This window comes from Oryzias melastigma, linkage group LG13 (genome assembly GCF_002922805.2).
Source record: "Oryzias melastigma strain HK-1 linkage group LG13, ASM292280v2, whole genome shotgun sequence".
NCBI lineage: Eukaryota > Metazoa > Chordata > Actinopteri > Beloniformes > Adrianichthyidae > Oryzias > Oryzias melastigma.
Window position 1 is genome coordinate 31,673,282 of NC_050524.1, and position 12,688 is coordinate 31,685,969.

General features: G+C 40.5%; 1 protein-coding gene across 1 annotated transcript in view; it reads left to right on the plus strand.

Annotated features, from left to right (window-relative positions):
- Nucleotides 1-1,052: 1,052 nt before the first annotated feature.
- Nucleotides 1,053-12,688, plus strand: part of LOC112149246 (GRIP and coiled-coil domain-containing protein 2-like) — a 523,867-nt gene continuing 512,231 nt past the window's right edge. Inside the window, exon 1 of the mRNA XM_024276847.2 lies at nucleotides 1,053-3,253. Coding sequence (XP_024132615.1) covers nucleotides 1,778-3,253 — 1,476 coding nt within the window. The 5' untranslated portion in view covers nucleotides 1,053-1,777. The remainder of the gene's footprint in view (nucleotides 3,254-12,688) is intronic.

Consider the following 12,688-nt stretch of genomic DNA (forward strand, 5'->3'; position numbering starts at 1 on the left):
CGGTTCCTAATTGGTTCCAGTTTTGCTCCCTATGGAGAGAGAAGAGCTGATCTACAACTAGAATCTCAACAACAGTCCAGACTGCAGCTCGCTTCAACTGTGGGTACCTGTCAGCTGATGGAGGAGTCCCACAAACTAACCAGGCTCTCAAGGACCCCTTCTTAAGATGAATGGTGACCCTGACTTTGGTGTACATCAACAGATTCAAGGATTTCTACCATGTAGGTCAACCCAGCAGTGGAGGTTGGAGTTAACCCAAACACAACTGATCAGAAGTAAAACTTATGTTTGAGATGATTTGGTTTGGGTCTATTCCGGTGACCTTCCTGACAGAACCCTCTGCATTTACCCGGACTTGGGACCGGCACACAGAGACACTGGATTGTGTCCCTGGTGGTTGCATTATTCTGCCAAAAAATGGCATTTGAAGAAACCAAATGCCATTTTTTGTTGTAGTTTTGTCCTCAGCCTGCTGCCCAGTCTTTCTTTTAAATCAAGACTGCCTACATTAACCTTTTGAAGGGTGTTACATCTGTGGCCGTATTTGGTTTTGTCTTTCTTTTTGGTGCGGTGTATTTTTGTCAGAGTGGGACTCCTGTGTGTTTGTGGATCTTTGTTTTTGTGTTTTTCTGTATTTGTTTCAGGTGTGGTGCTGGAGGTGTGGCTCCCCATTGGTCCAACCTGAAGGAGGGGAGCCTTCAAAACCACCGCTTGGACCTTCAGCCCACGAGAAGGGAGCTGGGCTGCAGCCCGTCCCCACTGCAGCTCAGTGATCTTCTCCACCTGCTTTTGATTTGCGCACACTTTGTAGTTTCTTTGTTAATTTGGTTTAGGTCCCACTCTGTGTTTAGTGTTGGCTAGGTTAAGTTAAGTGAAGCTGTAGGGGTGAACTGCCATTTTATTTAGTAAATCTTTTCTCCTGTTTCTGTTAGTCCAGGGAGGTTAGTGTTTGTCTTTCTTTTACCTTTTCTTTTGCAGGTAAGCTCCCTGGGTTGAGATTGTTTGGGGTTTTGTTTGTTATTTCGGCCTTGGTTCACCCTGAAGCCTTTTGCTTCACATTTAGTTATTGCTTTAGTGTTTTTGTCTAGTAGATAAATTTGTTACTTTTTATGGAGAGGTATGTTGTGTTTTTGTTACACATTTCTTCTTTAATTTACCTTTATGTTAGGCCCCAGAACCCCTAGACTGAATGGGGCGTAACAAAGGGTCCTAGACCTGCCGGAAACGGAGACACTGGATTGTGTCCCTGGTGGTTGCATTATTCTGCCAGAAAATGGCAGAATCACGTGTTTGTCTGTAGCCATGGTAACTATGTAAACACAGAGACAAATATCGGGACTTCCCCTAGCTTCCCCTAGCTTGAAAGCTTCCAGATTTTTCTAGATCTTTCCAGATGTCTCTGCGTTTACACAGTTACCATGGCGACAGACAAATACCGGGACTTCCCCCAGCTGCCAAGCCGTTACCATGGCTACAGACAAACACGTGATGTCACACACTGTGGTGAACTATAGTGTGATGTCACACAGTGATGTCATCCCCTTTGATCTGAAGTCTATAAATAGGACCCAGATTCAGTTGTGTCTCAGTGCCCGTTTGGTTCACACCAGAGAGCATACCTTCTGTTCCCCAGCTACTAGAAGCCTTGCATTCCCGTCAAGTACCTTCGACCTACACTGAGGAACTCGCAGATTTTTTTTCTCGCTACAAAAATCTGCATCTCGTATCCAGAACATTTTAAAGATTTTCATTTTTACCTTGAAAATCATCATTTAAAATGTTCTTCCGTCGTTTTGGACATTCTGGGGTTGAGGAGAGCTTCCTCGCTCAGAATCTCTCCAAACTTGAGAAGAGAGTCCAGCAAAATTCCTCGCTGACCAGCCAGTTGCAAACCCTCGCCGCTGAGCTGGAAGGCAAGAAAAACCTGAGAGGAACCTGCGCTGAACTCTCCAAGGCAAAGAAATCAGCCACTAAACTAACCAAGAAGCTGGAAAAAGACCTGCAACGCATCAACAAAAAAATCCAGGAGCAAAAACCCCTGGAGGAGCGTTGTAGGAAACAGCAGCTAGAGATCGACCAGCTGACTGAGACTAACACCAACCTCCTGGCAACTCTTCAGGAACTCCAGATGAAAGTTTGGGATCCTCAAGAGTTGTCCAGCGAGTTGATGAGAGTCAAGGTCACGGCCGAATCTGTCAGCCAGGAGAACCAAGATCTCGAGAAAGAGGTTCAGAAGGTCCAAGCCACCATCGTGGCCCTGGAACCTCTGCAGCAGCAGCTGAAAGACCACACTGATCACCTCCAGACACTGCAGGAGAAAAACCTCACCCTCCAGAACCAGCTGAAAGACCTCCACAGACATCGTGAGGAGGAGGCAGTGATGAGACAACGTTCTGCCACCATCCTCGCCCAAACCAAGTCTCTGGAGGAGGAGAACTCCATCCTTGAAGCTGAGATTCTTCAGCTACATTCTACACAACGTAGTTCTGCAGATGAGCTGGAGCACAGATTCAAAGAAGAATCCGATTTGTTTCTGTCTCTGCAGAAACAAAACGCCGTCTTCAGAGAAGAGCTCACAGCTCTGCAGAAGAAGTCTGAGAAAGACGCTGAGATGAAGCTTCAGTATTCCTCTCTGCAAGCTGATAGGAAGGTTGTAGAGACGGAATTCAAATCCCTGAAGCAACAGATCCGCGCTCTTTCTCAGCAATGTGAGGACTTCAGGCCCATGACCGAGAAATTTAATGAGACCACGGAGTACATCGGCCAACTCCAAGAGCGCAATAAATCGCTTTTGGAGGAAGTCGAGAACCTCCAGGTCATGAAGCAGGAATTAGAAGGAGTCTCCACAGAATATAGAAATCTGGAGACAAACATTAAGGACCTGAAGAGACAAAACTTTAACCTCACTAAAGAGGTGGAGCAAAGAAGTTTGGAGGTTCTGGACCAAAAAGACCTGGAGGTCAAAGTCGTTGCTGCAAGAAAAGAGTATGAAGAAGTTCTGGCTGAAAACGTCACCCTGAAAACCAAAGCCTCAAAGTACGCTCAACAAGCACAGAGAGCTGCTTTGAGGTCCCCCCTTCAGCCTCCTGTCAGAGCTGCTCAAAGAGAGCTTCCTGCTCCAAAACTAGCACGTCCGCCTGTGTTGGAGGAAACTTCTGGATGCAGACAAATGCCCAGCAGGTTCCAACAACACAGAGCTGCCCTTAGACAGCATCAGGGAGCTCCACCAAGAAGGGTTCCTGGTTTCCGGCAGGTCTAGGACCCCTCAAAAGGTTAATGTAGGCAGCCTTGATTAAAAAAAAAGAACTGGCAGCAGGATGAGGACAAAACTAAAACAAAAAATGGCATTTGGTTTCTTCAAATGCTAAATTAAAGAAGAAATGTGTAACAAAAACACAACATACCTCTCCATAAAAAGTAACACATTTATTTACAAGACAAAAACACTAAAACAATAACTAAATGTGAAGCAAAAGGCTTCAGGGTGAACCAAGGCCAAAATAACAAACAAAACCCCAACAATCTCAACCCAGGGAGCTTACCTGCAGAAGAAAAGGTAAAAGAAAGACAAACACTAACCTCCCTGGACTAACAGAAACAGGAGAAAAGATTTACTAAATAAAATGGCAGTTCACCCCTACAGCTTCACTTAACTTAACCTAGCCAACACTAAACACAGAGTGGGACCTAAACCAAATGAACAAAGAAACTACAAAGTGCTCAAATCAAAAGCAGGTGGAGAAGATCACTGAGCTGCAGTGGGGACGGGCTCCAGCCCAGCTCCCTTCTCGTGGGCTGAAGGTCCAAGCGGTGGTTTTGAAGGCTCCCCTCCTTCAGGTTAGACCAATGAGGAGCCACACCTCCAGCACCACACCTGAAACAAATACAGAAAAACACACAAACAAAGATCCACAAACACAGGAGTCCCACTCTGACAAAAATACACCGCACCAAAAACAAAGACAAGACCAAATACGGCCACAGCCGTAACACCCTTCAAAAGGTTAATGTAGGCAGTCTTGATCTTAAAAAAAATGACTGGGCAGGAGGCTGAGGACAAAACTACAACAAAAAATGGCATTTGGGTTCTTCAAATGCCATTTTTTGGCAGAATAATGCAACCACCAGGGACACAATCCAGTGTCTCTGTGTGCCGGTCCCAAGTCCGGGTAAATGCAGAGGGTTCTGTCAGAAAGGTCACCGGAATAGACCCAAACCAAATCATCCCAAACATAAGTTTTACTTCTGATCAGTTGTGTTTGGGTTAACTCCAACCTCCACTGCTGGGTTGACCTACATGGTAGAAATCCTTGAATCTGTTGATGTACACCAAAGTCAGGGTCACCATTCATCTTAAGAAGGGGTCCTTGAGAGCCTGGTTGGTTTGTGGGACTCCTCCGTCAGCTGACAGGTACCGACAGTTGAAGCGAGCTGCAGTCTGGACTGTTGTAGAGATTCTAGTTGTAGATCAGCTCTTCTCTCTCCATAGGGAGCTGGAGGGTTTGTGGAGTCATCAACTCCTTATGTGTTTGTAGTTTTGGAGAAAGGGTTCACCCATGGTGTCATGTGGATGATGCAGCATGAGTTTGGGGTCAGGTCCATGTACTATCAGACAGAGGTGGGGGCTCGAGTCACATGACTTGGACTCTAGTCAGACTCGAGTCATGAATTTGACAACTTTAGACTCGATTTGGACTTTCCTACCTTTGACTCGTGACTTGACTTGGACTTTGATATACATAACTTGTGACTTGACTCGGACTTTAACCCTCTGACTCGGAAAGACTTGCTATTTTCCCCTAAATCCACGGATTATAAAGTATATCGAGAAAAGCCGCGCGCCACGGTCTCTCTGTCTGTCTTTGTTTACATTCGTCTGTGGTGTCGGCCCAACATCCAATCAAATTAGGGCTACGTTTGATTGATCTGACAGTCCAACCAATCAAATTGCAGAAAAACACAGTCCCGCCTCCCTTTACAATATATGTTTATACATAAAATTTCATGTGAATAGACACTTTCTAAATATTAGGGCTGTCAGATTTGTCGCGTTAAAAACGCATTAATCCAAAATGTGCTTGACGCCGACAATTTTTTTGACGCATTAATCGCGGATTTTCTCATACGTCCCTTTGCATACCGCGCGTGCGGGCGTCCCGCCCTCTAACTCACCGGCTGCTCTCACTAGATCACGGCGGGTCTCCAACCACCGAGCTGCGAGCTAAAACCGGCCGACGCTAGGACCTGGAGAGCTCCTGCACTCTAACCCGGCCCCGGTTCGCGTCCAGTACCACGTCTGGTAGTACTGCCGCGTCCCGATAGCTGTGGACCCCCAACGTTCCGAACAGCAAGCGCACCGGGGGATGTTTTAAATGTTCTGGAGGTTTAAGCGTGATCCAGCCCCAGCATAGCGGTCTATCTGCCGGCATATTCATGGCGTGAGCTCCGCTGGACACATCGCTGCATCGAGCTGCAGCCACTGAACGTTGATTGAAGTTTTGAATTTAAAATGCCCTTCACTTGCACTTGGGCTTTTGTTAGGCATTTTATGTTACAGCCTTTTATTGTTAAGAAAGTTTATCTCAATACAATGTTACAAAATAAAGTATTTCTGATGAAAACTATAAATTTTGCCATTCTTGTTTTCATAATTAATGAAGAACTGCTAAATTGTTAAATTGTTAAACTGTTAAATTCCACATTTTTTCCTTAAAAAAAGGCCACATATCAATTTGCGATTAATCGTGAGTTAACTCAGGACAATGCGATTAATCGCGATTAGAAATTTTAATCGCAGCTCTACTAAATATATATACCTATATATATATATTGGTTTAATATATATTTTTATATATTAGTTTTACACTTGGCATTTTTGTTTTGAATTCTACTTTTCTGTCTTGAACACATAATTTAACTTATCTCCTGTTAACTTAATGCGAGATAGTTTAACAGTAAGTTGACAGAAATTTTGTAATGAATACAAAAAAAATGTATCTCAAACAACAAAAAATCAATTTCACACCAGAAATGTTAAACATAAACCTAGATGTACTATTCATATATATTTTTTTGTTTTTTTCGAGTCAAACTAAACCACTCTGCATTTTACGTTCTTCCTCAGTTCTTCTTTTTTTATCCGCTCTTTTTATTAAAAAAAAATGCTGAAATGAAACAGAATCATAAGTTGATAATTATACTAGTTTATAAATTAGACTGAAAGAGTCAGTACCTCATCACCCACAAGCTTAAGTGCACATCACTGGTCTGTAGTGAGGGGATTTAAAGAGACCACACCATGAAAAATCAACTTTTTGAGCTTTTATGTGTATTTTAATGTTCATTCCTCACATAAAGAACTCTAAAGTGGTATTTTGATTCATTCATGCATTTCTAAGTTATCCTCTACAAACTGCGGTCTTAGCAGCAGCCCCTCCCATACCCACGAAAGCGAGCAGGTCCTCAAGATCTGATGTCACAGAGTGAGACTGCCCCTTTTAGGAAGAGTTTGCTCTGATAGCTCCGCCCCCAGACTAACACCAACACCCAATTTCTCCACAGAGCTAATGATGATCGGCAAAAAACACTTTCATTTTAGATGCAGAATATCGTATATCTTCCTGTTGTGTCTTGAATAAATTCCAGCTCAAACAGTTTGTTACTTTAGATGCGGGGCTCCTTTAAGACCCCCCATTGGGTACAGTCTTGAGTGTATTTTTGTTGTGAAGAAGTGTAGCGATGGCCGGGCCTACTAAGGGCAGATATATGGTATGTGCATCCATCTTTGAAAAAAAATTGATATTTATTTTTGAAGGAAAAAACAAATACACACTGCTGGCTCTAGAATGAAATCAAATGGGCGGCAGCCACACGCAGCAGCAGGCGGAGCCTCAGGAATTTAGTTGTTTTACTTCCGGATAGGACAAAAACTAAAGAAAATAACTGGTAGTATTTCATAAATGTGTTTTTTAGTGTTCCAAAGGTAATATATGATCATATATATGGATATAGTTCACTCTGAAAGGCTTAAGAAAATCATGGTATGACCCCTTAAATATCCAGACTACCCTGGTTCCCTGCTGTCTCCATCTTACCACATTTCAAATGTGGTTAACTGCGTTTTTGTTATAGATAAATTATTTTGGATTTTTGAGGCAGGGATGCATCAACTCAGTGGGAATTTAGCTAAAATGCTTGCAAAATACAGTTCATAAAAGCACACATGATCTGTGTAATTAATATTACATTGTTTTTTAAATGACTTGAAATGACTTGAAACATTAATAGTAGGACTTGTGACTCGACTTGAGACTTGTTGGTCATGACTTGTGACTCGACTTGGGACTTGAGTGCTTTTGACTTGGGACTTGACTCGGACTTGCAAAACAATGCCTTGGTCCCACCTCTGGAAAGTGAGAGTTTACTAAACTCTCACTCCAATGAAAATAGTGTTTTTGGTGTTTTCAACATGTTCTTGTGGCATTTTTCTCATAATGGAGGACACAAATCAAGATAATTAAGCATAAAATTGTGTCTGAGTATGTATTTATTCAAATTGAGAATCAGGAGCAGACAAAATAAATACTGTTAGAAAAAGCCTATAGCAGTGACTTAGGTGCTTCAACTACTGGGTCACAACCTCCTTGCTCCGATTAAGTCCAATGGATCCACTTTCAGATGCATAGATTCATGTACATCTTTATTTTCCTCGTCTGAGCTGGAATCTGGATCAAAACTGTACAGATGGATAGCTTTGTTATTGCTCACCATTTTTGTTGCACTGGTAATGTTAAGTTGGGGTTGTGAGGGGCTGTAAGCTAGTGGGTGAGCAGGTAAAAGATCGATGACGCCCACAACTCAGAGGCGAATTTGCCGCTCTGCAGAAACTATGACATAGAAACAATACAGTTTTTTTTGATTGAGGCTAGAACTGACATAATTATAATTAAAATACCACTGGGAACACTTTTACATTAGATCAGGTCAGTCATTGAGGGCCAGTGTCCTACATGTTTTCCAACCAATCTGCCATTGAAGTTCCTCATTGGCCAAACACACCTGATCCTGGTAATCAGCAGCAGAAAAGGCAGGGTTTCTGGAGAACCAGCAGGAGGGCTGGCCCTCTTGGACATACTTTGGACACCCCTGAAAAAGATTAAAAGGTGACAGGAGTGGAACTTTAAAAGCAAGTGTCACTGCCACACCATGATAGGTGTGGCAGTGCTTTCATGCCGTAGTACCACAGAAGCAGTAGAATGTCATGGTCCCTAAAATATCTTGTTTAGAGATTTATCTTGTTCAAATCTTCTTCTAAGTGTGTCTTGTAGTTGTGGACAATCGTAGGATTGTCTGCAGTCCTTGGGTTGCTCTTTTCAGTTTGATACCCTCCAACTGCAAGCTAATCATCCACTTTCAGTGGAGTTGACCACGTAGGACCCAGGCTGCATGTCTTTGTCTCTGATGAGACGCTCCCTCTCTGGGAAATCCTTATGAGGTCACTCTCTGGGAGCAATCTCTCCTGCATTCCACTTAACCACGGTCACAAACTTTGACTGGTTGGAAATGAAAGAGCAAGAAAAGGCATAGGTGGGCTATGAATTTAAGGAGACATAAAAATGGTCATCATTTGGCTCAAAAAGAAATGCTGAGTATTAAAAATGAAAGTGGGCACGGAGGGAAAAAGTCAGAAGTTAGTAGTGAGACTAACTCTCTTTTAAGTCGAAGAATGCAGCAATCTTTGGTAAAAAATAGATAAATAAATATATTTTTTGCTGTTCTTTATATCCTGGATAAAGGTGTATAGATTTTTAGATTGCATTCGTATCATTGTCTCTAAAGGCTTTTTTATTTTTATACTGTGATACAGTTCATATACTGTACAATTTATTACTGAAATAATAATGAGATTGATAATAGCACAAGTGTTACATCAATTCTCAAACAGAGAAGCTTCAACAATTCTGCCTCTCCTGGAGGAGGTTTCAGTTCAGCCACTAGGTGGCGATTGCGCTATAGCATCACATCTTATTCCAGGAGAAGAAGAAAGTATGAGCAAAAAACGATGCTTTAGACCACAAATGATTAACTTAAAAATATTTTCTTAAGAATTTGTAAAATGAATGCCTGTGAGTTTATGTAGATTTTCATTTATGTATGTTTAGGTGGACCTAGCGTTAGCATTATCCGTCCTGTGTGAAACCCTAGTATATATTAGCACCAAGCAAGCAGACTTTAACGTTAGATCAATCTCTGTTTTAATGGATCAGATATTGATCTATTAATCTTAGATAAACTCAGATTGATGAATCAATTTTATCAACTCAGCCCTGCGTGTGATGGCATCAAAAAACAATCAACCAACATTACAGTCCATTATGTGGAAACACTTTGAGTTTAGCAAAGTCAAGTGACCATAAGTGTGGTATAATGTTCAAATAATGCTTCCTTTTTAATATTTTTATGTGGACAAACAACAGTGGACTGAACTTTCTTAAACTAAAATGTGATTGGATTTACTGTTAATTCTTGTTTACTTGTTTGTTTGTATACACTTTGATCATCTTGAGGAAATGCAAGGAATCTTGAAAACTTATCCTGCACTGTTCAGTTCCAGGTATTTATCTCTGAGTCACACTGGTTGAAGTTTGGGATAAAGATGTCCTGGATCAATTTTAGGTCAGTGAATCGAATCGAATCGGATTGTTAAAAAAACGATCTCAACCATGAATCGTCTCAGCAACATATATTTTGATATGAATTGAATTGTCGTTATCCCTCTACTATCCTTAAAAATGTGACATTGATTCTCATCACTGGAAATGATAAAAACTAAAAAAAAACAACTTGCAGTCCAACTGAAGTGTTTACCATATGGATTCCTCTTGTTTTTCATTTCAGTGGTTTCACTTGTACTCCAATCCCCATTGACAGTTTCTGTCTCCCGATGCTGCTCAGTATGTTCTGCAAAGGTCCTGTCTTCTTTGACCGTCTAACCCATGTTACCACTGGTCTCTCTGGGGATTCCAAAAGGGTTGTAAAAAGACAAGACCGCAGAGTATCTCCACTTTCTTTCTGACCCTGCTGCTGACCCATTCTTTCTCCAGCTTTTTCCCTTTGCTGCTTTATGTTGGTGTCCCTGAGGCACTTCCACTTTCTACACTGCATCTTCTCTGAAAAAAGCACAAAAAAATCTGAGCAGATGAATTCATCAAAGTTGGCATACAAAAACGCACTGCATGGTTGGCTTATTGTAAACTTTTAGAAGAAAAGTTACAAATCACTTTGCTTATATTGCAAGAAGTGGCTGGGGTCAAGTATTACATGTACATTTTCATAATTGACTGTTTGGCAACATTTTCACTCTGTTATTCCAACAAGATGTATCAAATCACTTGTGTAATGCAACTGTTTTGTAATTCTGCTTTAAGTTTCTATCTGCTTGTGACACCTGTGACCCTTCAGCGTAAATGATTGTAAGACTGTGAGAGAAAAACACCACAAAAATGGAGCCACAAAGACTTAACTATAGAAAAGGCAACTTTCAGCTTATATGTATAGATGGAAAGTACAACTTTCATATTAAAATATATAAAAAATGTATAAAAATAAATTCACACTAAATAAATGAACAAGTAATAAATAAGTAACAAATTCTATTGTTGAACCAGAATTATTATTATTTCAGCCTAATTTATTCATTTCACTTAGATCCTGTTTTCAATATTGGAAACATTAATATACATAATTTACAACTTTTATAAGGAATAGTTGTAATACAGCTTCAGCTTGCTGTCATTAGTACATTAGTGTATTGTCACTAACACCATCATCAATTCATTCATTAAAGTTTATATTATTGGATATTCAAAATTAATCATTTTAACCTCATTACGTCTCAGTTTCATCAGATCAGACTCATTAGGTCACAGTTATGATGTTTTCTTTTCATCTTCATTATCTTTTCAAGCCGTTATGTCAGCATGTGACAGGGGTAACATTGTCAATTTGTTTGGGTTTCCTACCCTTACAGCCTTTAGCTCAGGGGTCTGCAACCTTCAACACTTAAAGAGCCATTCGGGTCGATTTCTCACCAACCAAAACCCAGTAGGACCAACAAAGTCTTCACTAACCCTTTAAAAAATAAGATACTGATTTATATTTATGTTTTTGTTACTGACTTGATACATTTAAATTAAGTATTGTGTTCTTTTTGGCATAAATAAAACCTAAACATGAAGAGAAACAGTTTTTAAAAAAAAATATGAAATAGTTCAGAGCTTTTGACAGAACTTTGCATGACTTCCTTTCAAAATAAAATACCATAGGATCATGTCAATGAAGCAGATGGAAGTGTAAAGTCTTAAATGATAACACAAACTCTTTATTTTACTGTTTCTGGTGCATTTCAGTCACAAATTCATAAATATTAATACTAAGTCAGATGTGATGAAGTGACCCCTACCATATAATAAAACTATGGGACACACTTTAAATCCTTTAATTTGTTCAAATATAGAAGATCTACTTTATAATTGAGTGGATTATAATTTAATGTAGCTTTAATTCCGGTCGTGCTTACTGATAATAAATTGATTTCCTCTGATAAATGAAGCTCAAATGAAGTTCAAATGTGTCAGTATGACATTGATAATCTACAAAGGATTGATGGAGCATTACGGCCACCGGTGTAAGGATCCTCGTTGAATGACTCATACCATTCTTCAACTGTTTGTGAATGAGTTATATCTACCTTTAAAAATGTTTTAAAACATTTTGTTTTAACCAAAGATGCACAATGGAGGGGTAAATGATCCACATGTGGCTCTGGAGTGGCAGGCTGCTGACCCCTGATTTACCTGCAACTATATGGATTCAGCAAAGTTATCTTTATGTTGTCCACCGGGCAGCTTTTGTAACCTCGCTTGTAGAAATCTCCTCATTGATCTGCTACAACGTATAGTTATTTTTACTCCCATATATGAATATTTGAGTATTTTCGTGCATGTTGAAGTATATCACCTGTCTTCTGCACCCTCTTAAACTAATTAACATTCTCTCACTGTTTTACCACGAAGCTTCTGATATATCACATCACCTCTTTAGCGCTATGTGTGACTACTTATTTGAATATTTTACCTATAATAGTTCACCCAAGAGGACTCAAGCTCAGAGGAGAAGGAAATGTAAACATGGAGCACTTTAAAGAAACACATTGGATACATCAGATCTCAATATGAAGTTATAAATCTATTCAAATAACGACAGGTCAGTGTCTTAGGAACAAAAGGACGCCAAGTCTTTTAATGTAAATAAGAGTTTTCAGCCTACAGAGGCTCAATTGTGTAGACACCATAAAATCAGAGTGAAATGAAGATGTGGCAGGCTAGTCCATTTTTTTCCAAAACTTAATTTCTGCAACTCAAAATGCTTTTCAGTATCTTGTGTGGCCCCCATGAGCTTGTAATGAGACAGCGGATGGTGTCTTGTGGCATTTCCTCCCAGATCTGTGTGAGGACATCCCTGAGCTGTTGTACAGTCTGAGGAGCAACCTGGTGGCGCCTAATGGACCGAAACATAATGTCCCAGAGATGTTCTATTGGGTTTAAGGCAGGGGATCGTGAAGGACATTCAATTGTTTCAGTTCCTTCATCCTCCAGGTACTGCCTGCATACTATTGCTACGTGAGGCC